Source organism: Tauraco erythrolophus, chromosome 3 (genome assembly GCF_009769465.1).
Source record: "Tauraco erythrolophus isolate bTauEry1 chromosome 3, bTauEry1.pri, whole genome shotgun sequence".
NCBI lineage: Eukaryota > Metazoa > Chordata > Aves > Musophagiformes > Musophagidae > Tauraco > Tauraco erythrolophus.
In genome coordinates this window covers 22,723,198-22,750,382 of record NC_141467.1, presented here as the reverse complement: position 1 = coordinate 22,750,382, position 27,185 = coordinate 22,723,198, and the positions used below count along the sequence as shown (strand labels likewise).

The following is a 27,185-nucleotide window of genomic DNA, read 5'->3' as shown; positions in this document are numbered from 1 at the left end:
TTTTGTTGGGGGCAAATTTTTGGGCTCTCCTATCATTAAATTACACACAGCAAAAATAAATAAATAAATCACACCATCTGCCGTTGAAAAACCTTGTATAAATTAACACTTTCAACGAGTTTAAACTTAAGTCACCAAAGAGACTTGCTTTCCATCAGAAAATGGAACAAAATCACCAAGTGCATTGAGGATTAGAGTCAGCATTTTCATTGCTGTTACAATGGAAGTCAAATCATCTGCCAGAAAACAAACTCTCTCTAATCCTTTTGCTGGCTTGGGGTATATATGGCTACAAAGCCTCCTCCTTGCACCTTCCCTAGGTATATGAGGGTGGGCATGCCTCGCAGCAACAGTAAAAGGTGTGCTATATATTTAAAAAGCATGCACAGCAACAACCATTTCTGCAAAGCTGTACTACATACATTCTGCTACCAGGTCCTGGCATTGGAAGCCTGCACAACACACAGGGTGAAGCATAAACCTGACTACGTGTTGCTTCCGCATCACTCAGTCTCACTGCCCAACACCAGAATATTATTTTCTGCAGCTTTTAAGAATATTAACTGCAGACAAACCAACAACTGTAACAACGTCTGCCCAAGGAGCAACCTGAGAATTAAATCCACAATGGTTACAGAGTCAAAACAGTCACACTGCTCCTCCCATTTTCAGAGAAAATTACTTTTCATAAGCTTTTAAGGGGTGGCACTACTGAAAGCAGGCTAAACACACATATTCAAGAGCACACCTATCATTTTGTTTCACAGAAGAGCTCATGAGAGCCTTCCAAGGTAAAGCAGTAGGACAAAGCTGTTATACAAACAAAACCTTTCACGTACAACCACAGGTTTTTTTGTTGGTGTTTTTTTTTTTTTTTTTTTAATATTCAACAGCAGAAACATATAAAGCAAACCGCAATCAGAAACCTCTGCACGAGCAAGAAATAGTAGACAATGAAGGTTTCACCCACCTGGGATCTTTCTGAATGCTATCAATGGAAGGTGACCTAGCCAAGGTCCCTTCAGGTGGGATGGCTGGCCCAGATTTGCTGTATGGTGATTCAACAGAAGGACAATACTGCAGCTGTCGGTAGGGGTCTGCGTAATTGGAGGCTGGGCCGGCCGCATAGCTGGCCCTCTGGAAGGTCGCTGTTGCGTTCTGTGTGCCGTGTTGACTGCCTGTGCGCTGTAAGGGTACGGAGTCGACACCAGGGGAAGATGGGGCTACGACAGGAAAGTAGGGACAAAGTAAAAAATTGAGGACCTGTTCACAGAAATGGTTAACCAGGTCTAGGCAGAGGGGAAAAAAAAAAACCAAAACATAACACACACATATAAAACAGGGGTTCAAAAAGAATGAGGAAAAAAAAAAACAAAACCAAACAACATTGTCATTCTCAAAACCATTGAAGTAAATAACTGTCAAACGAATTTCTAATGACATGCCACTTCTGGACTAGAAGACCTTTACACCAGTTAAACAGACTGTAGCAGTGCTTTTCACTTGGGCTTTTAACTGCACTAATCTGAAATGAAAAAAGTGCAGAAGCACCATGGGACTAGTCAAGCTCAGATTCACAACCACCACTGAGTGAGGCTTTTGCAGTCCTTACAAGGGTGGAAGTCAGTCAGATCCACCAGCAGAAGAAGGGTGAAACCAGGATCAAGACTCCAATGGGGAAGGATGGCTCTATGGCAGAAAAAACAGCCAGCCACGGCCATCCCAAATTTACAGTCTTGGTATCCATAAAGCAGGTAGAACTAGACACCTGCTACTGAGAGTCGCTGCAGGCGCTTCGTTAAGCGATCTTCTGCGTATTTCGCCTTAAGTAAGACTCAGGGGACTGCTACTGCTGAGCCTGAAAAAGAGCTAAAGCGAAAGGTGATCACAGAGATACCTTAATGCACGCCAACAACGGCTGTGCTCACATACCACAGCTCAAGATTAATGCATTACCAGTTTTGAGCAGCTTAACCAATAGATTTAAACTGACTTAACGCTTTTGCGACTCGAAAATCTTATTAATCTCTCTTGTAGCCCGTTATCTGTCTGTTACAGCACTGTGTACTGGAGATCCAGTCCGCTTTATGATTCTCGTTAAACATGCAATATTTTTCATCCAAAGTCCATTTAATGGAAAATGGATTCTCACTGTAAGGGCCAGAGGACTACTATCCACATGATCTTTGGCCTAGAAACAAATACAAATTAAATGTTGGATCTGCTCAGAAGGAAATTCGGACTGAAGTGGCACGTGAACTCCTGGTGGCTCCCATTTCCCCCTGTCCCAAGACAACAAGAATACTTTCACCAACAGAAGCAGGCCCAGGTGCAGGACTACTTTTAGATGGGTCAAATTCATATGGAAAACTGTAGGCAAAACCCCACATTCAAGAGACAGGTTTTCATAATAGATTTCCCAATCATTTCTCATTAACATGCACATTTACATTTTAAGAAAATAAATATTTTTAATATATTATAGGTCCATGAAAGAGATTTTAAGCAATTTAGCTGAAAGTGTCAGCAAATGAAATACAGTGAGCTTTCAATACAATTACAGCAGTTCTGTCTGATCTAGTACTTGTCAAAGTTACAACGCCTGAAAATTTTAAATTTGTATCAAATTTTTGCCTTATTTTCATGTTTTTCCTATGGTTCTGAAGTACATATTTTTAAAATAACAGTATTATCTTACATCTTTGTTATAAACATAATAAAAACAAAATCACCCATTTATCTATTGTCCTATCATCTGGAGTGTTCAAGGCCAGGTTGGATGGGGCTTTGAGCAACCTGATCTAGTTCAACATGTCCCTGCCCATGGCAGAGGGTTGGACTAGATGACCTCTAAAGGTCCTTTTCAACCCAAGCCAGTCTATGATTCTATGACTATGTTAACTTACATATAAGCAACATTTTAAAAGTATTGCTTTCTTTAATTGCTAGTATATATTTCCTTAAGAAATAAGGTAATAAAGACACATACAGACCTTTTCGTAAAACTGCATCAGTTAAAACGCAGTAACAGTATTAGCATACTGAAACATCTCATGCACAAATCATGCTAAATTCAGTGTTAGGAAGACACAAGAAAAAGATCACATTTTAACAGAAAATACACACAGTTCAAAACCAAAATCTGGTGCCTTGTGAGAAAGAGAGTAAAAAAAAACAAGTTAGAGAAAATACTGGAAATATTTTCAAGTGAAAAAGCAAAAATGTAAGAGTATGCTATGTCAGTATACAATTAAGTACTGTCACTATGCAGAACATACTGCTAGCTTTTGACACATTATATGAGGAATTATAAAAAACCCTACAACACTAACACTGCGGAAAACAAGAACTTAATTGTAATGTAGATTGCTTTGCAAAATATTCCATGGTATTTCCCTTCCTCTCCTTTGCAAGACAGTTCAATGGAAATCTTGTTTGTTTTTGAATTCTTTGAAAACTTTTCTTTCTATTTTCTCCTTTGTCTTGTTATCAAAATAGGTATTTATATGAACTGAAACTAGCTGTCACCCTAACACCTACATGCTTTTTGAGTCACTCTGATTCATTTCTCAAATTATCTTCCTAGCAGACTGTTATTTCCTTTTGAATTTTATCACAATGAACACCGAAGTGCAATAGTCAGAATATGAGAATGAGACAAATCCATTACTTAAACATTCACAAATAAGTTTGCCTGGCCAGTGTTAGCCAGATCAATTAAAAGTAAAACAAAAAACCCAGACAGCTAACACTTCAGAGTAACTTCTTCATCTAACTTGACTACAGCCACCTTCATGGACTGTAAAAGACTTAAGCTTTAGCAGACGATTTTACACAAACAATTTCCTGTAAAACTGAAGCAAAGCCATCTCCTACCAATAATTACTCTTACTTAAACAAATTCTGACTGCAGTGTGACTCTTTAGGCTATGGCAAACTTTCCGTCTATTGAGATGTCCCTTCAATTTAGCTATTAAAGTAGCAAAGCCATAGTGATTAGGTATATTAAAATAAATAAATTCAGAAGTCCATTTGTCTCACCCAGCAACAGCAAAACTTCAGTGAGCACAGGGGCATCAAGAAGGCACTGAGAGTGGACCAGAAAACGTTCACGAACCAGCTGCATTTGCAGATGGTCGTGCAACATTTTCATGTGTTTTTACATCGAAGACACTTCCCCTTTCCTCTAATTTTTGCATTTGACTTCTCTCAAACCCCATCCAGCTACACACCAACCAGAATCATCTCAGTAAAACTCTGATGCAATGTTACTTTAACAAGGATCAGGGGGTCATCCCAGCAAGGGAAGAGAGAGAAGGACTTGTAACAGAAGTGCTATTTCTGAAGAAGTGGGCTGCTTTGCTGTCTCCCAGCACCAGGCACAAGCCCAGCCTTCCTGAGATCTGGCCTAGCTGAAGCAGGACCATGGCTATGTGACATTGTTGCCCCAGGCCTACAGCAGACCTTATTCTGCCTCTGCATAAAAGGTAAAACCAAAAGTCATGAACAAGATTGCGAAGAAGCAGGTCTAGTTTTGTGGACACCTTGAAACCTCGTTGATTTAACGAGAAGCTTGGAGGCAAAGATGTCCACAAAACTAGACCTGCTTTGGGTCTAGTCCCAAAAGTGACCAGGAGATCAAGATTACAATCAATGAAACAAAAGGCCTCAAAGTCCTTTTTTCTTCTGTATTTAGCTTTACCTAAGGGACGATCCATGAAAGCGCTGCTGCCCCCACTTTTTAAACACTTGCATGGAAATTCAGTGGTTGATGCCAGATAAATAAGTCTCCCAAGTTCTGCCTGCTCCCTTTGCACTGGGCAGCCTACCTGCGGCTCCTTCCCAAGACCGCTCGGCACAGTGGCCTTGCAAAGGTGTGAGGAGAGGGCACCTGGCTGTCCCTTCCAAATGCCCTATGCCATGCACATGGCAAGAGCTTGTAGGAACCGGGTCCTGCAACACCAAGGCTGGCTTGCGCTGACGGCAGGGTGACAGCACTGCTGTGAGTAGCGGATATTTGGTACAGCAAATAACACGCTCAGTGGGAGGCCAATAAGTCTCTACGCGTTCATGAAATGTTAAACTTCAGTATAAAAACCATGCTTGAGGAGGAGAACTTTAATTCTAGGTTGAGAAAAGGGTTTCATTAAGAATTGCCATGTGTCCAAATCAGGAACTACCATCCCAGTGAAGATATTTCGGTTTGTCACCTAAAGATTTTTTTTAAGATCTTTTTTTAAATTTGGTATGTCATGAATACCTTAAAAATACCGTATTATCTCAGCCCTTCACTACTGCTCTACCAAAGTCACATCCCCAGAAAACTGAGCATCGGGGGTATCACACAAACATTTAATATGTTCTCACAAATCTTTGCCAAAGAGAACAAAGAGTCCCTGTTAATTATAGTGAAAACCCTCCAAAGACCTGATGCATACCCTGATTATGGTTCTCTTGACTGCAGGAACAGCATATAGAAAAGCCAGTTTTTATAATTTTCTACAGCTTTTGCATAGTAGCAACAAAGATACAGTAACTTTTATATTAACGTTGAAAATTTAAGTGTATCTCTAAATGTGCTCACAGTCTCACAATGACACAGTCAACTTAAAAATTCACTTCCAGATTTTGTATCTTATTTTCAAATCTATTACATCTCTAGAAACAACTAACAAAACCCAAAAAGCAAGAACACGTTGATTTAGGTGTGGTGCGGTAGTATCCCTGCCTAAGTATCTTAGGAAGATCAAATTCACATAAGAACCATGAAAAAGTTCAGGCTTTCTAAAAGTCAGAGGGCATTTTGCCCACTTAATATATGCAGGATCAGACCTTCAGAAAGGATAAACTCATTTTTGAGACTTATCTAGTTACGCTTTCTTGCTCAAAATTACTTGGCTGATGCTACTGTTTGACTTGTGGATATTACTTTGTAAAATCTTCCTCTCATTATTCTGTATTAGACAACCTTCTCCTTGTGCCACCTTTCACACACGTTTCATAATTTTTTTTTTTTTTTGAGGGGAGTGCTGGTGTTTGGTTTAGTTTTGTTTTTTCCCTCCACTGATTTGCATCTGCTGTTTATTCTTACTCCCATGTGAAAGTTGAAAATTGGATCCCAGTAAGATGTCCTTTCAGTGCAAGGTACGTCAACCATCCCTCCATGAGTTCATAAATGATATAAATGCAATGCATTCTGTTGGTAGCAAACACACAGGAAGATTTATAGAAGAAGATACTTTCCCCATCTAATACACCATAAAAAACCCACAGTGCATTCTATGTCAATTAGGAAACAGAATTCATTGAGTCTGGGGGATACAAACACTTTTTATTTCTAAATGTTAAGTGAGTGTTTTCGAGCACGCACCAGCTTTTTTGCACCAGAAGTTTACCAAAACAGATTATAATCAAATTAGGAGCAAATCGGTGATTCAAAGTAACAAGCACAAGCAGTCAAGTTTAATATTGTTTAAGATGTATGATAATACATATATAATAATAACAAACCTGCTTAACAGTTACTTTTCGTAGCACTTTTCTCACATTGTAAGCGTAAGATTTTAGAGAAATATATGGGTAGGAGAACCTGAAAATATTTACTGAAAGAGGGAACACTCCCCCCCGTAGTTGATATTAACAACTTTCTCCAAGGTAGTTAAGATTTTATGAAGGCACTGCCATGTCCTCTGTTCAAAGCACACACAGACACGGGATTTTGTACTTTAAACATGCAAATTGAACAAAAAAAAAACACTAAAGGATTTCAAAATAGAAGGCTTGCAGGACCTTATGCAAATATCAACACCACAGAAGTCCTTTGTAGCTTGGGAACTTTGCTGTCTAATTTCTTGTGGTGAAAACAGGAAAAATAGTCAAAACTACTGCAACTTTCTACTCCTCTTTCATTTTCTTCTCTCTCGCTTCTCCGCACTCTTTATTTTGTCCGATTTAGTTGCTGATCTTGCAATCAAAACTGCAGTTTCCAAATTGCAGCCAGAGAGAAATAAATAGGAAAGTAAATCTTCCCTTGCATCTTCACATGAGCTCTTCTCCATACAGCCAGCCTTTGCTCTTAAGCATCGACCTTTTAGGGCTCCTAGGATTGTGTCAAGCTCCACACAGTCAATCAGAAAAGCCTCTTTCCCTCTATTACCTCCATGTCCTTTCCCTCTCTTGGGGATTTCTAGTTATGCTTCAAAGACTCAGCTAGCCTTGTTCCTCCTAATTCTTTCTGCCGGCTTCAACTTTCTCCAGATACTCATATTTCGTGTATCTCAGGGGACATACAACCTCCTTCCCTCTAGTCAGCTCCACCATGCTCAGATCTGCACCTCCAACAGCTGGGCATGGCAAATAGCCAGTCCCTCTGCTGTACCAGGCATGTCTTTTAAAGGAACATAACATGCTGTACAGGGTGAACACAAACAAACAAAAGAAAAAGATACTGAACAGCATGGTACCGAGCAAAAAAGGTCCCTTTTCCACCCACAAATATGTTTGTCACAATTTCCTCATGTACTGGTGGTACCTAGCTGTCACACCAACTTGTGATTAGTGTGTCTACATGCTGTTGCAAGCATGTGTTCAGTAATATTTTTACCATCAGATGTTTACATGACATGGTAAGGAGGAAGTCTTTTTATCAAAGCGACAACCATGTCTCTTCCAGATGGCATCACAGGAGATTTACACTGTTCATACTTTCTCATCCCACCTTCAAAACCAGAGGTAGCTGTTCAGCTGCTATGCTACTGCTCCTATGGGAAACACTCGGTGCATCTCCGAATTAGTGAACAGGATCATTCTCATCGCTGGCAGCTGCAGAGTACTCAGCCTAATGAAGATCATAAAACATACTCGAAGTGATTGTACATCCCAGTAATGAATTATTACCCATTTGCTGTTTGATTCTTTCAAAAATTTTCAAATCATCTCCTGACCATCGCTGTATTTACATGTCTCTGTTTTGTGGGAGAACAGCTCCTTGCTTCATACAAACTAAGGAAACATCACTTGTGCTCTGCATATTGTTATGTTCAATAAATCCTCTTCCAATGCAAAAACTGACAATCTTTGAAGACTGAAGAACTGAAGTTGCTACTGCACTGATGTATCCTTTCATTTCAATTTTCTAAGAGCATTCTTTTGATATGACACTAATTGTTATAGTAAGGCTGAACATTCCTTTGCTTAGGAATTGATGTTTTTCCATAACGCAGAAAGAATCAGTGAAAGGAAATACTGCTTCCTCCGTTTCTGAGCTATTCCTCTGTTTACAGAACAGCTGGTATCTGGTCACTTTGAAGGCTCCTTTTGTCTACATTGCTCCACTTGAGTTTGCACATTCTCACACTGTCTGTGTCTTAGTTTCCTTCCCATGCTAATTTTTTTCCTTTTACTGAAACAGTCCCATTGGGGAAGACATATAACTGCCATTACCTAACCCTTAGCACATGGAATAATTTTCTTAATTGCCAATTTAGACTTGGCATTTCTTTACCAGTAATTGTTTTATTTATGGGTTCAAGTATGTGGTTAGGTGGTATCAATCTGAAATCACCTAGTTTCATTAGGGTTAGCAATGGAAGCAAATACATAACTTATGAATAAAGTAACCTATAAGGTTTTTAGACCTCTAAACCGAATTTTAATGAAGAAATAGGTAGACAAGTAATTCAGCGAGCAGCAATGGTGAGAAAGTTTGTATCTCAGAAATTTGTATTTCACTTCAATAAATAGGATGCCTGAGATGAATGCGTTCAAATCACAGTTTATGTGCAGCTGTGCTTGATGTGACTTCAGTGGAACACGAAGTCAAAACCTGAACACAGCCTCTCCCACAGCCAGGTCTGTTCACTGCTGTGCTCGACCTCACATCCCCACACTCACAACCTTCTTAAATTCTACATCCTTCCCTCCTGTCGTCCTTCACTATCAGGTTCCACAGTTACGGCATGTCCATCACGGTAACACAGCCTGTATCTCAAAAGCATATACAGCTAAAGAGTCATTTTGAAATCCATGTAGTCTGAGGGGATACCAAGGTTTTATGCAGGTATTATGATTCCCCAAGCAACTACATATTTTCAATTATTTCAGATCCTGAACTCTGACTCAAGGCAGGAGTGACTTCCTCCCTTCTTTACAACAAAACAAGGCAGAAGCCAAGTTTTTCAAGTTTTCAGTATTAAAAATACAATACTCCTCTCGATCTCAAGGAACTGACTGTATTTTCAGTCTGCCAGATTTTAATCTCCATTAAAATCTACAACTTCCATTCTCGGACTCAGCTTCTAGCATGTTTCACTGATGCTGCTTTGCACAAAAAAAAAAAAAAAAAAAAAAGGTCTGTCCATATAATGTGATAATCGGATGCCAACTCTGGCTGCTGAAGGTGTTGGCATAACATAAGATCTTTTCCTCAGATAGTCTCTTGTCTCTGAGTCGCTGAGAACGTGCTGTTTAATTCATTTGTTACGTGAGCATTTAAATAGAGAAAGTAACAACTGCCAAGGCCTTTAAAAGCAACTGCCCTGTCAGAACTGGAGATTCTAAAATTCATCATGCCAGTTTCCTCAGTGGAGATAAAATCCAACCCCGAGCAATGGCACTATACAAGACACACACATCACTTTCCTCCTCTTTGTAGCACTACATGGTTTCACAGTGTGTGCATGGGACACAACGGCCGTAACGACTATAAAACACAACCACAGCAAAAACACACAGACCATGCTACTACAGGCCAGCCTGCTGCAACTAAATTTCTGTTTTTACTCCAAATTCACCTTCTCTTGAAATCTCTCTGTTCAAAGTTTCCTGTCCAGCTGGCCAATGTAAAACAGAACACATGGATGAAAGTCACAATTATAATATTTATACTTTTTTTATTATGAGACAGTAACAGATTCACAGCCTGCACTGCATCATGCTACAGCCATCAAGCACATGAATGTCTTCTCCTTCAGATTTTAGCTTCTTATTTAGTACACTATAACATTAACTAATAAAACAGCTACTAACCAGTATTTTTTAGAACACTTTACTGAGCTTCAGCTATTTGAATTAATAGTTTCCACTCTGGAATAGACAGTTATTTTACTATTAAGTTAGCCACATTTGCATTCCAGTGCCAGACCATGTGATATGTACACCTTAAACATTAACTTAACTGCTGCAAATGATAGTTTGAAAGTTGCTGGACACATTATAGTAAAAACTAACATCTTTAAATACTTGCTGTACTCGTAAAAACTCCAACCCTTTATGTAAGCTGCTGAAATTATGACAGAGGAAGAGACTACTTCTAAAAGTAGAACACTTCCCATACCTGGAAGTGTTCAAGGCCAGATTGGATGAGGCTTTGGGCAACCTGGTGTAGTGGAGGGTTTCCCTGCCCATGACAGGGGGGTTGGGAACTAGATGATCTTTGAGGTCCCTTCCAACCCTAACCATTCTATGATTCTAAGTAGACAGCATATATATTAAAAAAAAAAAAAGATTACAGCTTGAGTTAAAAATAAATAAAATAATGGGCTGGTGATTTTTAAAATAGTGCCTTTAAATATAATGCTGCAGAAAGAATGATCCTCTATCAAAAGCGTTAATTGTCTTGAAGACATTACTGGGTAGTTATCGCAGGCACAGCCTTGTTTTTGTTCAGCAAAGATTTGCAAGAAGGAGATTTATGAAGGGTGTTTGAATTGCTTCTTATTTCATGAATGATAACCTTGCATTTCTACACAACACTGAAGTAAATAAAAGAGAATGGATGCAGTCCTGCATCACCAAAGTCTAATGTGACCAGGTTTTAAGCTCAGACTACACCTGTACAGTAAATAGATGATAAATACACAGACAGTTTCTGGCACAGAGTATACACTGTATTTTCCCAATAGTGGCAGATGAGATTTACAGGGTATGTATTTCCCTGAACAAGATTTGATAATCACACTTCTCCCTCAATAGGTGGCAAAAGTCAACGGACAGCTGAGAAGGGTTCAGACACACTTCAAGTCATCTTTCTATTAAAAAAAGGAGAATAGAAGAATTAGAAAATACATGGGAGAAACCACAAGCCTCTGGAGGTATCCTGTTCATGGGACAGAGGAAGGAAGCTGTGGACACTGATCATTTAACAAGGTTTCTCTTACGAGCAATGGTGAAATCTGGGCTGTCTTCAAACGGGTACAATTCCTCTACAGAACCCAAGCATGGGCTGAACACTTTGAAGCTACAAATATCTTATTTGAAGAAATGCTTCTCCACTATAAGGGGGATATTGCTCACAGATTACAAAGGTGGTTCTGCGGATGTTTAATCTCCTGCCGCTTCCCTCCCTCTCTCACTGCTCTTTGTCCACAGCTTTACAGCAACCACGGGATACCACTGAAGTTGAAAACAATGTCTTTTATTATACTCCTGCCAAAATTTTAATAGGAAGGAAATAAAACTTAAAAATGAAAATAAGAAAAATAATTATTTCTCAGAGAAGATGCTACTGTACCTGGAAAAAGAATCACCTAAAAACATATATGCAAAGATATAACACAGATATGGCTATACCAGACACTTTGGATCTGCTGAATGAAATGGGATTATGACTTTGCATTGCTTTGAGGTGATTTGTTATTCACTATGCAGATCACTAAGGCATTTTGTGCTCAATTTACTTTGTACTGAAGATTTGTTCCCTGCTTGTTTCCTATAACTCTCTCTCCCAAAGCAATGTTATCAAGTGGATGTCAGTTAGGAATACAGGTCTATTATCACAACATTACTGAACTAATAGAGATGTAGTGGTAGGAACAATTTTTCTTTTTAATTTCCCTGAAAACATTAGGTCCTATAGCCACAACTCCATGCTGTGTGATTTACCAGCATGATTCTCAATTAATCTGCAGCTGTGGCATCACAGTATGCCCCTGTACAGCACATCAGCTTGTGACAAAACAAAAAAAACCAAAACAAACCAACCTGTCCTCCAACCAGGAAACAACAACAAAAAAACAAACGACAACCTAAGCAGAAAGAAGCAATGTTTGGTATTTATAACCTAACTTCTGCACTTTAGTATTTAACAAAAACTAAATAAAGATCTGAGAAGCAGCATAACGGCCAAAGGGCGTAATCCAAATGGGGCAAGTCAAAGCTGATTTTTTCATTGCTCCTCCCTATTGTCTCAAGTGACAACTTCAAAGCCAAATAAACAAAAATACACTTGAAACCAAGGTTCTTTTTTTTACTTTCAACTGAAATATTTGTAATACAGTAACTAGCATGTAACAGGTAGTTTTTCATTAATAGCTAGATGCTGCTCTGGAACCAAAGTAAAACTATACCAATATACTCATTGATGCTCACTGTAAGAATCTGAAAACACCTAATTGTATGTACATAGAAAAAAAAAATTCCCCTCTAACCTTCTTAAAATTCCTTTTACTCATTAATCTGAAGTCTATGGAATTACAAGTGATACATCTGGTTAACTAAATTCCAGTTCCATGCGAAGAAGCAATACTAACACAACTTGAGAAAGGATGAGATAGCTGTGTGGAAACCAAGATATAAACTGCCCTGCAGAACCTTTCACTGGTGATGCTCAAGGCTCAAACTCAGAACCTGATTCCCAGAGCTGAAGTCATGTTTGCACACCTTGTGGGTGTAGAAAGCTGTGAATCAAGCCCTCTATATGGGATTCATCATGACATTAAAATTGGAGTCCCACAATGTCATTTTTACATAGTCTCTTTTCAACATAAGAATGCTGTGTTAATCTTCTAATTTTTTTTCAGCACATTTAAGTCATAGATGAAATCAGTGATTTGAAACGGCTAAAGAGAACCACTTACCAAGGGACTGCATGCTATAAGGTTTTATAAATGTCTATCAGAAAGATATCTCTCAAAGCAAAGTTTAAAGAAACCCCAAATTCTCATATTTGTTTCAGATATAATCTGAATACTAAATACGAAGTGCAACGGCCTGCACATGGGTCAGGGCAACCCCTGGTATCAATACAGGCTGGGGGATGAAGGGATTGACAGCAGTCCGATTGAGAAGAACTTGAGAGTACTGGTAGATAAAAAGCTGGACATGAGCCAGCAAGGTGCACTGACAGCCCAGAAAGCCAAACGTATCCTGGGCTGCATCCAAAGAAGCATGGCCAGCAGGTCAAGGGAGGTGATTCTGCCCCTCTACTCTGCTCTCGTGAGACCCCACCTGGAATACTGTGTTCAGCTCTGGAGTCCCCAACACAAGGAGGACGTGGAGCTGCTGGGGGTCCAGAGAAGGGTCACGAAGATGATCAAAGGGATGAAGCACCCCTCCTATGAAGACAGGCTGAGAGAGTTGGGGTTGTTCGGCCTGGAGAAAGGCTTTGGGAAGACTTCTTTGTGGCCTTTCAATACTTAAAAAGGGCCTATAAGAAAGATGAGGACAAACTTTTTACAAGGGCGTGTAGTAATAGGACAAGAGGCAATGGCTTTACACTGAAAGAGGGTAGATTCAGACTATATATGAGGAAAAAAATTTTTACACTGAGGGTTTCAAAACATTGGAACAGGTTGCCCAGAGAGGTGGTAGATGCTCCATCCCTGGAAATATTCCAGGTCAAGTTGGACGGGGCCCTGAGCAACCTGATCTAGTTGAAGATGTCCCTGCTTATTGTGATGGGTTGGACTAGATGACGTTTAAAGGTCCCTGCCAACCTAGACTATTCTATGATACTGTTATAAACTACTTTATAACCACTAAAAAAAAGAAAAATCCTGAAGGTTAAAAGTTTAAAGTTAAAAACTTTAAAAATGGTTGAAGAAGTTTAGCTGTAAAAGCAGACACAGAAAAACACTACCAGTTTGTGATGCTACATGACTGCAATAAAGTAGGCTTAATTATTCTTGAAAATAGAATAAATCACTCTATAGGATACGGATATCTAACTTTTTTCACATGGCCAGTTTTTCAAATATTAGAAAATTGCTTCACAATATGAAAAAATCTTCACCTTGAAATAACAACTTCTAAAAATACCAACATATCCAATACTTTATTACATATGAAGACAAATATTTACAGTCTTGTGAAGAGGATATACTTTGGCTCAATTCATGCATCCTTTGTAGCCTCATGCTCCTTTTGTAAGGGACAACAAAGAAGCTACGAGACATGACAAAACACTGAGAATGAAAGAAAGCCTAAGCTGGACCAGGATACCAGACATGCAGGAAAGGAAGTACTTGGATATTTGGAAGCAGCATCAAGCACTCCATGCAACAACCTTCTCCTGTCCTTGCTGTAAAAAACTCAATTGAAAAAAAAACCAAACCCACTAATTGACTTGCACCTACTCTGCAGTTACTGTTCCCACAGACTGCCAGCTCCTTGATGGCGAGGCAGAGCCACCTGGCAGCAGAGCAGCCCTCCTTCCCGGCCACGGCCAGGGCTCTGCCCCACAGGCCGGAGGCAGAGGGAAGACAGGAGGGAGCCCTCAGGGAGGGGGGGTGAACAGCACATGAACAGCATCAAGAACAGGAGATGATCTGACACTGAAGAGCTGGGACTGCCCTGCTTCCCTTGTGCAATGCAAACGAGGAGAGGAGGAAGAGGTCAGGGCCACTTGAGCATCCACAAGCAACAAAACTAGCAACCTCCCTTCTGAAAAAAAAAAACAAAGCAGGAAAAAGGAACAGTGTCATCAATTTTGTATGGGCTGTTCCTGTCTGGGGTGGCAGAAAAAGAGGGTTTTGTTTCTCCGTCTCACTTAGGTCCTGAGTAGAGACCTGATCCTCACCACAGGCACGTTGTAAGATGGAACAAGGAGGCAGAAGAGAGAAACCGCCCAGTCATGTTGCGAAAAAGCCACCACCTTGGTGACAAGAGAAGGAACGCCCATTTTCCTTGTAAATCTTCCTCTCAGACACTGCTTAACCTTCAGGACAGCAAAAGCCTGGGCCAAGCGCAGCAGGGGTGAAGCAGCAAACATCGGCATTGTCGCCTGGGTCCTCTTCCCATCCCTCCAGCAGCACGTCTAACCTGTAAAGAAAGACTGGACGCCGGGAGCAAACACTGCCCCTACCCCACTAAAGAAAGACACACTTTTACAGGAGAAAGACAAGATTACAAATAACTAGGAGCAGTGCTTGACATAGGGTGTCCCTTGGTGTAGGCTCCTTTCCTTCGGCGAATGAAGAACCAGGCAGGAGCTAGAAGGAAGGCAGAGAAGAGGAGGACAGCATCTGTCCAGAAACAAAACAGTAATTCTCATCTTTAGCAGTTTTTCCATGAGCCTCATCACAGGACAATGAAATACAGAGTTTTTCCCTGCCACTGGCAAGTGCTTGAACAGAAACCACATCCAGGAGCAATGGGTAACTCTTCCCTCTGAAAAGGAGCCCCTGGGACTCTCCACAGCTCTCCTGACAGCACTCTCCCTCCGCACAGAAACCCAGCTCACAAAGAGCCACGTTTCTGGTTGGCACCTGCCCTCACGAGTTTCACAGGCCTCTTCTCTTTGATCAGCATCCTCCACCATGGCACCCAGGAGGAGGTGCAGCCTGCAGCAGCACAGCTTTCAGTAACAGACAGCTCCAGAGGCGGTGGTGCACTGGTGGAACCACTCAAGCATCAGCAGGAGGAACCATGGGGAGACCTAGCCTGAAGGAGAGGAGGCCACCAGAGAAGCTGCAGAGCAGCCTGGTAACCGCCTGCACGGGCAGAGACACCAGGCAGCTTCGGAGATAGCACAAGAAGTGCTGCAGGAGTGCCCCTGCCCCACCTAGGCTCCTCGATGGATAACCCATTGCAAGAGCACGCTCGGTAAACCCTTCACGTCCCGCACTAAGCCACTCTTCAGAGGCAATGCAAACTTTGGCTGCGTATCCTTCCACTGTTCAACCTCCCTCCAAAAAGCTTGCATTTCAGGGTCCTCTTTTTAATTTCGGCAACATCAACCACAAACCCTACCCTGGCTAACCCTTTCCTCCCCTCTCTGGGAAGCACAGAGGAACCCTCGCAGTGTCTCGTGTGCCCCTTTGTTATCACGGAGGCACTTCAGCTCCACACACCCAGCACTCAAAACTGATGTCAATGGCTACCTAACCATACCAAGCCGCTGAACTTTGCATGACTGAGCAGTGCCAGGAGGCCTTCCCCACAGTGACCTTCAGGAGCCAGAGGCAGACACTTGCAGTCCTCAGGTCATGCATCCTGCGACAACCCTTAAGCTTTCTTCAAGGCCATCAAGGTTGCCCTGGTGCCAGTGAGATACAGATGTCCTTCCCAGAGCTGCGGAGGGCAGGTTCACTCCTCTGGTGCAATTCCTGGTTCATCCTTGCCACTTGTCTAAGTCTGGGGACAAAGACACTCGCCTGCAGCCCCCAAAACCAGTGAGTGCTCTTAAAGCATGAGCACTCTGCAGGTTTTCAGCTCTAAACGCCCACAGCTCACCAGCGTCAGCAGCAGCACTTATCTCATCTGATAAAAGCTCAGTTTGTAGAGAGCTCAGAACGAGCACAGACCCCCCGTTTATCACCCCTCCCTCCCAGACTGCTGGGGACAGCACTCTTCCAAGGCTTTTAATAACTTTATCCAGAAATCACAACCTTTTTACAGAAGGGGGCTCATCTCTCACTTAAGGAAGGCAATGAAAGCAAGTGTCGTTACGAGCTTCCAGAGTGCTGCCAGCCTCCAGAGCCCGATGGCAACAGGACCCACAGAACCCACCACTGCCAAAACCATGCTCTCCTGCCGCGGGTCAGCACTGACAGCCTAGAACCTGAGCAGCGAAGCTGTTTTCTCCTCAAGGCAGCTGTGGAAACCCCAGGCTTCCAAAATAGTGAGATTTTGCCCAGTTAGACTTGTTTCACGTTTAATGTGAATTAAGCTCCAATAACTGAGGACTGAATCCCTAGTCCAAACTTTTAATTCTGCAAATAAGTGAACAATCACTGATTCTGCGTCCCACTCTGGCTGAAAGATAATCCATCCCCCTTCTTCACTAACAGGCCTCTTCAAGTTCCAGTGCTGTTCATGTAAACCTCCCATCAAATAAGCTTATCTCTACTATTATTTAATTAAGATTTAGATTAATAATGCAAAGCCTGTAGGTTTATAAAGAAAATAACACACCTGGCTGGACAAAAATTTTTAGCGTTATTTAGCTGGCTTACAAATACAAGTTTTAAGTTGCTATTCAGTAAGCAAATTAATTTGTTATTTATATATTATGTCTGAGTACTCCCTCCAAGCACATCTTTTGTGGATTCCCATTTCAAAAGAAGAATTTAATGTTTAATGCTACTTTTCGCACAAAAGTTTGGGCTAGTACTTTTTATATGAGGGAAGGATTACCCTTTGAAGACCCAAAGGGATTGTTAAGTAAGAGCTACTGACCAAAACAGCCTATGCAGCTACTGTTGTCAAGTTTGAAAGATTATTTTTCGCTTAGACAGCATGATAGTAAAACATCGGTCATAATTTAAACCACAAAGTGAGGAAGAATTCATCCTGCCCCTATCTAAAGTTATGCTAGTAAGGGAGATGTTCAGTAAGCTCCTAGTATTTTGCACCTTCTGCAATATGTAGCCCGTACTGCAGAACTATCGTCATGCACATCATTCATGAGTGAAATACAAGGAAAACACAAAAGTTTCCAAAAACAACCCCAAAACACAACAAAACATGCAAAAAAACAGTGAGTAAATAGAACAAACTTAATCTAGTTTACCCTGAAGAGAAATTTTAGCTTATTGAATTCTGCCCACTGAATGTTGATTCACCTAGAGGACGAAAAACTCTGAGTGGGCTTTATCCTCAGTTGTGCAAACATTCCTGAATGTAATAAGTATTTGAGAGCTCACAAAAGAGAAAGAGGTGATGTCTATATTAAAAAAGTTTCCATTCTGTGAGTCACTTAATCTTCCAAATTCGGGAAGAATGTTCTCTTAAAAAAAAACAAAAAACAAAACAACAAAACAACACAAAAGTAAAAGGTTTGCAAGTATAGCTAGCATAACTTTTGTTTCCAATGGACAATCCAGGCTTCAGACTAAATTTGCTTTCCCTTCCCCGCGCCCCCATCAGATGTGGAAAAACATGCATCATCTTCACAATTAAAGGCACTGTCGTAATAGACAAAAGAACGTGAACTATAAAGGACCACACTGAAGTCTTAAAGCTTCCCCCTACCCTGGTGCAATCCATGCACACAGAAGACACAGGCCATGAACCCTTGGCACATATCTTTAAGGAGCACACTGCAATCTACATCCCTCATATCTTACACCAAATAGTCAAGACAAAAAGATATTTAGTCCTACAATAAAAAACACTTATAACAATCTAATGATGAAATAAAGAGTTATATGTGTCAAACTCCAGTTGAACTCCTTCCCCTCCTTTCTTGTATTGTATGGTCTCCATCAGGAGGGATAAGTTCCTACAGACACCTGTGGTAGAGGCAGGAGGAGTACGAGAACTGATCTGATCTAGCCCAAAATTCCCTCTGAGCACTGAGAGCTCTTCAGCCTGGTTGTGTGACAGGCTGACAGCATCAGCAGCTAACAGCCATCGACGGAGCAACAGAATAATTGGCCTGGCACACATCCACCTGCTTTTATTTCCCCTGACCCTGATGACAGAGGTTGAGAGGGAAAGTGAGGGAGGATCAACCCAACACAAAGCTGGACTGATGGGGTCGTTCTTCAGAATGAGCCTGGGGCAACATTCAAATCCATATTCCAAAAAGCAAAACAAAATTCACCTTCACGAGGCTCATTTCTGCTACCAAAATTAGCGTATCTTTCTAGGTTTTCCTCTTCCCTTTGGGAAACCAGGTATTATCCACTAACATCCTGTGTCCCAATTTCATTCACTATACTTGTGATCTGTGTCGACAGGGCTTCCCTCCTTACGGAGATGTTGTGAAGATCACAGCCACAAGACAGCCTGCTACGTCAGCACAGAGCAGCAAGGGATATTTTACAAGCAAAACAAGAAACTGTCTTCAGGGCATGACTAGGAAAGAAAGCATCGTACAGGACACACGAGGCGGCCACAGGTGGAACACAAGGCTTCAAGTTCACCACAAATAGTTGTTTCAATCACTATCCCTGCCTCCACTGCCCAGTGACTTAGGCAGAGGTCTTGTCCCCTTCACGTAAAGAAGGGTAATCTTTTCTCATATACACGTTTGACTCTACACAAAACATATACTACGACAATTTCTTTAACAGGAAGGAAATGGTGCAATGGTGTTCTTTAAAAAGTATAAAGTTGTTACAGGTATTTAACTAGAGAATTTATTTTTAAGAAAAACTTATTTTTAAGTACTTTCTCCTGTACTCTGAAGACCCAAAACTTGCATAAAGCAATAGAAATTCTTGGACATGCAAAAACTGCCAGCTTTGCCCTTGGAGAAATGGTTTTAAAAATAAAAGTTTTAAAACAAAGCAAAGTATCTTGCACCAAAGTGTACACTTAACTTTCTCTTGATGAAAATGGGAGTGATTTGAGAACGGACATAATCTTCCATCTTTGATCAACACAGCAAAGATAAAACACCAGAAATACTTACAATTCCTAAGGCAAGTTCTTTCTACATCTGCTTTAGGCTATTTTGGCTGTAGCATTTATGTACTCTAATTATTTTGTGCATTAAATACCATAAATATCCCTGTTGATTTGAGATCTATTTGTGGGTTCTGACATACAGCTGTATTTCATTTGGTTGAGAGGGCATTCTGCAAGTAGGACTTGTACACCAACGCACTTCATGGGCAATCATTATTATTTATGGATAAGCCAGTGATGCTAACAGCTTTTCTCTATGCCATAGTTCAATTTTATGTCTCTGTACCTATATCTAAGTGTATCCCTGTACAAGAGAGGAAGAACATTTACGTATGCATGATTCACTTTGAAAGTAAGGGAACCAGTCTTTTGCTTCACATGGAAGGAAGCTTGCAGTCCCTTTGCAACACACAAAATACCTTTACAAGCAAAGAAACTCTAGCTATTTCTTCAGAGACAACAGATTTTTCTCAAAGACAATACACATGATTAATAAAATATTCTCTCTCTCCTTATGAGTAAGCCTCCCTCCTCAAGTTAGCTTAACCTACTGTATCTATAGCACGTTAAGTATTTCTCAATTTTGTGCATGCGTTTGGGGTTCTATTGTTAGGGCTGCCATCTGCACAAGGTATTTTGTTTGAGTGGCATGCATAAAATACATTTTGTTTAGCACATTAGAAAGAGAAGAAGAATTAGTACTGAAGAGTAAGGTATATCTCATATAAAGACAGTCATGCAAGTTACATCCACCTACCTGTACTAGTGCGGTATGTGCCTGTGTGTGCTGGTTGCAGAGGGTCCCCCTGACTCTGGCTGAGACTCCTCATAGGGGGCTTCTGATAAACTCTGTCTTCGTAAATAGGATCTATATGGTGTTCTGGAGATTGCAGTGCCCTTAACTCGGAGCCAAGGTGGCTGTGCTGGCTGCTGTAAGATGCCCGAGACCCAGCTGCAAACAGATTTACAAGAGACATTTGAGAGAGAGAAAAACAGTGACAAATACAGGATCTACTTTATGAAAAGTTTACTTGAAAGCAGCGCTTCAACTCAAAAAAAACCCCACAAATAAAAGAAACGAATAAATGTTTTCAATATACAAATAAAACCAGCATGCAAGGGCAGCAACAACTTCAGATAATCACTTTAGTTGCATCATCCAGCTGCCTGCATCTACTCCAAAACCCCATTTCTTCCAAGGAAACTACATATTTCGGAGAGACAGATATCTCTTCTTGAAGAGAGAAAAAAATAATAAACACAAGAAAATAATAATTAAACTGTGAGATCCAGGTATGTCCTAGACCAAAGGGGTCCACAGAAGAATCAGGAATCTGGGAGAAGCAAAGTCAGAACTAAATTTACATGTTTTACTCACATCTTAAGATCTACAAATGAAATAAGGTAAAGCTGATGCATAGATGCAGTTACCTGAAGGCTGATCTTTTTGCTGCTTTACTAAAGTACACCAAAATGGTCGTGCTCTATCAACACTTTGCCCTCAAAAGTTTAAAAAAAAAAAATATATACAGCAAAGACTTTCTTCAACTTACATCCTCTGAGGATGTTTAAATTAAACATGCCTTTTGGAAAAATTATTTTAAGGTGGTTTTTTTTTTTTAATAAGATCAACTGGAAATGCATTAAAATATTTTATTATTCTACTATTAAAATATTATTTTCTATCATGATATTTTAAAAATACACATGTATATTTCCAGCTGTGATTACTTTTGTCATTTGAATCATTTTTCCACTTAGGTACTTCAGTTCTGTGGTCCGTTAGCAAGATTCCCATGGAATATCATGGCAAACCATGTAAGTATTACACAGTGGGAAGGAAAGAAGCAAGCACGTATGCAGGCAAAACTTGACAAAGCTTAGGTCCTTACCATGAAGTGGTAACATGCTATTTAAATGTTTAGAAAAGCAAAGATATAACTATCACATCCCTTGCTGATACTCCTGGGAGATTAAAATGCTGGATGTGGGTGATGTTCTATTAGCTTAGCTTGGGCTGCTCAGACAAATGGTGAAGCCATGCCTGCAGAAAATCTCTACCACATTCACAGTGTTGACAGTGGTTTTGTTGCACAAACACTAAATATTTTTAAAATGCAAAGCACAGGCATAAAGCAATGTGTGATAGCAACACAGGACAGAAATGAGAAAGATACACAAAGTTACTTAAACTTCAATACAAATTGTCTGGAGGAAAAGAGTAATTTATTCCATTCCCTTCTTTTTAATCAGCTTGTGCCACATAGGTGTTTTCTCCTGAATTTTTCAACGTATGTTTCAGTGGAATACCCTATCTGCATATTTTTCCCTTCAAACATTTTTCAGACAGACTTGTCATTAGCACACTACTGAAAGCAATTCCGTTTTTCCCCTTACTAGAAAGTCTGCCAAGAATCCTAAAGACATTTTTTTTTAATCTAGAACTACTGCAATTACCCAGAAAGTTGATATCACTATTATAGAATTAAATTCTCCACGGCCTGCATTTTCAAAATGCTCTTTAAACCTGCATCTTTGAGACCAATTCTCAGGGCAGCTGAACGACTCCACTGAAGTCCAGTATCCTTCAGAGTGGCCTAAAACATATAGCCTGTTATGACTAAATCCAATTTTTACTGTGTACTTGGTTCAGTCTGTACTCAGAAAAAAAAAAAAATCAACATAAAAATTGAAGGCAACACTTCAGAGGTTCATTAGTGCGTCAATAAACCAAAGTTTGCTATGGAATTGCAAAGTATTGCAGCCTCTTCTATAAGCACATTTCTTTTGTCCATTTACAGATTCACAGTGCTCTTTGCAGCCACAGATTTTCTTCTTCATCCTGCTTCCAGTGAATCGAAAGATTTTTCCCACTGAATTTAGTGGCAGCATAACCCAAATATTAACATGTTCTCAAACAGGTGTGTTAGCCTTGTGGTGAGGTGGGCTTAATTCAAACTTCTTCATACTCTACTGACAGTTCTGAATCTGCAAGTGCTAATACTAGTCTAATACTCAACAGAAGTTTAGTATTAGTTTATTACACTAACATTAAACAGCGGTTTATAGGCATACTGCACGTGTAATTAAGACTGCAACACTCCTGTACTGAACAGTAAACATACGTATAACCAAAGAAACTTCTTGACCCCAAAACACATTACAGTTCAAACAAACAAGATAAGGAAGATGTGACAAACAATAAAAGAAAACCAACATAATTTGCCTGAAAACAGCTAAGTGGCAATCTAGAAATAAGTTGAAGCCATCTGAACAACAAGATTATGGGTAAAGGTTTGAGAGTTATAACTATCAGGGAGTAACACTATTCTCTAACATTTCAAGAAAAGAAAGATTTCCACGGGTAGTTAAAAAGTTTTCGTTTAAAAACATAAACACTTCCAAATCTCAGAAATTAAGGACATCACAACATAAATATACTCTTTAAAGTATGTCTCTTAAACATCTTTAGTTTCAAGCAAAATTGATACTTCTTTTACAGACCTTAGTACGCAATTTTACTACACTAATTTCAAATTACAATATATCAATATTTAAACACAAAATAATGGCACCCTTGGATGGCTGCTATTATAGAAGATGGAACATCACTCTCATTTTTAATGTTTCCATTAAGTTGGTATTTCGAAAACTGGAATAGTAAGTTCTGGTTTTGATTGAAATCTCTCTTCTGTGCCTCTTAAAATTCTTACATGTATTAATTTAATCAAGATTCAACTTAGGAGCAACAGGTTTTTATTGCCTGTTTCATCTAAATATTAAAATTAGCAAACTGATAGCTATTATATCAACAGTTATCTCTGTTGCCAGTGCTATATCATGTCTAGTAAAGCTCACAGATAACTTTCAGAAAAAACTAACATACAGTTACAGCTGAAGTCAACAAAAGACTTGTACATTCTCACATAATAAAAAAAAATAAAATAAAAAGGAGGAAGTATGATGGATTTCAGACAACTACATCCTCCTTCATCTACACACTCAGCCTCTGTACCATATTCAGTTGCTATTTTGGCAGACACTGGGAAGACAGTTAGGACAATTGATCCAAACAAGGACCACGAACTCAAAGAACTGATGCCACTAAGGAAGAGAGAGGTATAACATGCGTCCCACCTGCATCTTGGGTTAGCAGCCAACAGCTACATCCTTTACTACCTGAAGCTGCAAGATTATCTGTATCATCTGCTTCAAAAAAACTTGCATTAATGCAGCGTAAAGCTCACAGAGGTCAGAAAAGCAACGAGGTCAGAATGGAAAAGCAGCAATCAATATACTACCAGGAAGCAATAAAACATCAGATTACTGAGGCCCATTAACATTCTCACATTTAAAAAGGCTCATCGCCCTCCGAAGTGGTTTCCCTAAAGCTACAGGTGTCATGAATGAATGGCTCACCTCAAACTGCACTTGTTCAAACCCTGTTCTTGCCCAGCTGCCATCCCTTTATGCCACTAATAACACTGCACTGCTCTGGGCTGCTTGAAACCAAAGCAGCGATGTGCATCAAGGCCACACACAACTCTCCTACGCATCCTGAAAAAGGGCTCATCTCCCCTCCCAGACAACTCATCCCTAACAGAAAGGCTATTTTTCCCTTGAGGAAGTATAAGGCATCAAGCCAATTCAAAGACAGGTCTACATACAAGTTCAAAGACAACTCATTATTAAGTTTACAGTTCCGCAAGCTGTTAATTACAGATGATGTATTTAGCATCACAGTACACGCAGAACTCCTATGACCATGGCAGTGAAGGAGTGGGGTTTGTTTCTTCCTTCTAGATTTAAAAAAAAAGAAGAAACCAAACCCCCAAAATATTGAGAAAAGTTAAACTATTATTTAAGGGCTGAAGAAACCACTTGATAATTAAGTCTTCAAATAGTCCAATCTTTAGTTTGACCAAAGACTGAGAAGTTATTTGATTGCAATGCTGGAGGACGCGTCACAGCAGGAAGTATGGAGAAGACTAAAAGGCTCTCAAATAGCTGTGAGAGGCATCAAAAGTAAAGCACAGAAATAAATTTAAAAAACCAACAAAAAAAAAATAAGGTACATTAACTTTTTTTAATCAGAAACCAATTAACTATCAGAACAAAGCATACAGAAAAGAGTCTTTGCTGCCTTCCAAAATCTCCAAGACTGAAACCTGCAAGTGGAATGTCCCTTCTGCATCTCTGCGGAGCTTGTAAAAGTAGACTGTGGTCAGGCTCCAGCAAGGGCATCTTGTGAGCCCCTAGCCAGGTGAATCAGATTAGGGCAATGATGATAACCTAGAACAGGCCACAAGTTTTACCAGATGAAGATACCACACCTTTGCTCTCCTCCCACATTCAAGAGAGGGAATAGAGAGAAGCCAGGAAGAGTGCAGTGCTACCCACTGGATCAAAAGGACAATCTCCACCCTTCACACTTAAAAAACCCACCCTATTAGCTGAAGGTTTCCCAGTTATTCAGATAGGTTCCTCAGCAGTATAGAGAAATGGTTGTTTCCTAGGAAAATGTTCTTTTTTGACAAAGTCTCACTTTCCACGGGAAGAAAACTACTGTGATCAGACAAGTGTAACGTGAGAGAAACACACAAAATAATCCCTAATTGCTCTTCAGAGCTTGTGCGAGCTGTCACAGAAATAAATACAACAGACACATTTGAACGACACTGCTAATCTGACAGCTGAGGTCAGTAAAGTAAACCACTATATTGGCAGCATTTTTAATTTCAAGAAACTAAAGACATTAAAACTATCCAAATGAATGGATACACAGGCATTTGCATATGCTTTAAAACAGCCTGAACAGTTTTTATTTGTGCCCCTTGTGAAAGCCTTTACAACCAGTCATCCTGCTTTGCCACAGCCCTATGGAGGAGCCCTACAAAGTCATGACACTCTCCAAATATCTCTAATAGCAAGAGCATATGGTACTTCCCTCCTCTCCAGGACTTAAGAGCTCACCAGAAACATGAAACATTCAAGTGATCACCTCAACACGAAGAAAAACATACAGATTTGACCAGACAAACCATTCAGCCCTCATTTAGAAATCCTCCATCGCAAAATACACTCATCAACAGTCCTGTTAAGCAGTTTCCTCATGTCTGTGGGGATCAGGAAACACCATTAATAAGACACGAGCTGAGGATGAAGCTCAATGACCATTATATTACCCCTTGTCAGTAATGTCTTTATACCATTTAACTTAACTTGGTTGCAACCTCTCACATTTCAACACACCGTATATCTCTGGCTACTTGAGGCCTTAAGTATCAAACCCACCACATAGCACTCTGAAGATTTGATTTTCTAATAAAGAGGATGGACCATCCACAATTGGCTGTATAGATTTTTAATTTCAAATATAATGACAACACTGCTCATGTAATTTGCACTAAGTTTTTCTTGGATTATAAATTAAAAAAAAATAAATACCAAAAACAACAAAGAAACAACCAAACCCATACGATGGTAAAATTGTAATAAGCCCATCTGTGAGATAAGAGACTGCAGGCACAGAATCTGAAAGAGAATCACAGCAATTTCGTAGCTTTGCTGTGTTGCATGCTTTTCAGAGAACTGAAAGAACTTTTTGATTCAAACGGCACATCAGGGCTGAAAACCCTTTTTGACATGAGTTTTTCTTAGATGATTGTCCTAAAATGTTACTGTCCTTATAAAAAAATATATAAAAATACATATATTAGTACATCAGGTCATAGCTCACCTGTAATTCTGAAAAAGTAACGTGAGAAAGAGGATACAAATAGTAGGGATTTTTACTCTGAATTCACATATAATGAAACCTATTTTACAGACACTAACTTGGTTTACTTTATGTAGGAAAGAAGCTGATGTGAACTCAAGTGCAGAACTTGGGAAGAAGCAGTCAAACATTCATAGCTACAGTTTTGATATTGACCTTTTTTCCCAGGAATTTATGTAGAAACATCTCCAAAATGCTTGTCTTAATACATGCATCTTCTGCTTACAACATTGGAAAAGGACAGTATGATCTACAACAACTGTTACTATAAATAAAACTAAGAATAATGGGAATATGTCAGCACTGTGTGATGAAAAGTACAGTACCAAAGAGAAGAAAACATATCTAACCCATGTACTGAAAGTGAATACAAATTGTTAAGACATGACAGATGGTTAAATTAACCAGTAAGACACGACGGGCCATATGGCAGTACCAGCTAATGCACACCTTGGGTACGTCAGCTTGTGCCCCTAGCATACCAGTGATCTGCATTCACCAGAACCAAAACACAGTCTGGAGTGAATTCTTTTTAATTGGGTTTAGATTTTTCCTTAAGCACAGGTTTCCCACCTGTTTAGATTTTACACACACACACAAAACATATCAATTTGGGTCTGAAGTTTTACTTTCCCCAAATATTGAAATTAAAGATTGACTAACAAAAGTTCAGAATTAAACTCATTTTTGTCCTTATACTCTTTTTCCATTCTCACTACACGATTCTGTCCATGACTCAGGACAATATGCACAAATAAACAAGAAAATAATGCCACCACTGAATTAACTGTTTTCTACTTAAAAGATTAAAGTGCGATATGATGCACGGTCTGAA

General features: G+C 39.9%; 1 protein-coding gene across 3 annotated transcripts in view; it reads right to left on the bottom strand.

The window, feature by feature from the left end:
• Nucleotides 1–27,185, bottom strand: part of CTNND2 (catenin delta 2) — a 566,505-nt gene that overhangs the window by 256,153 nt on the left and 283,167 nt on the right. For all 3 annotated transcript variants that reach the window (XM_086609047.1, XM_086609048.1, XM_086609049.1), the window contains 2 exons: nucleotides 20,330–20,524; nucleotides 971–1,223 (listed from right to left, as the gene is read on the bottom strand). In XM_086609047.1, the coding sequence (XP_086465173.1) occupies nucleotides 971–1,223; nucleotides 20,330–20,524 (448 nt within the window). The remainder of the gene's footprint in view (nucleotides 1–970; nucleotides 1,224–20,329; nucleotides 20,525–27,185) is intronic.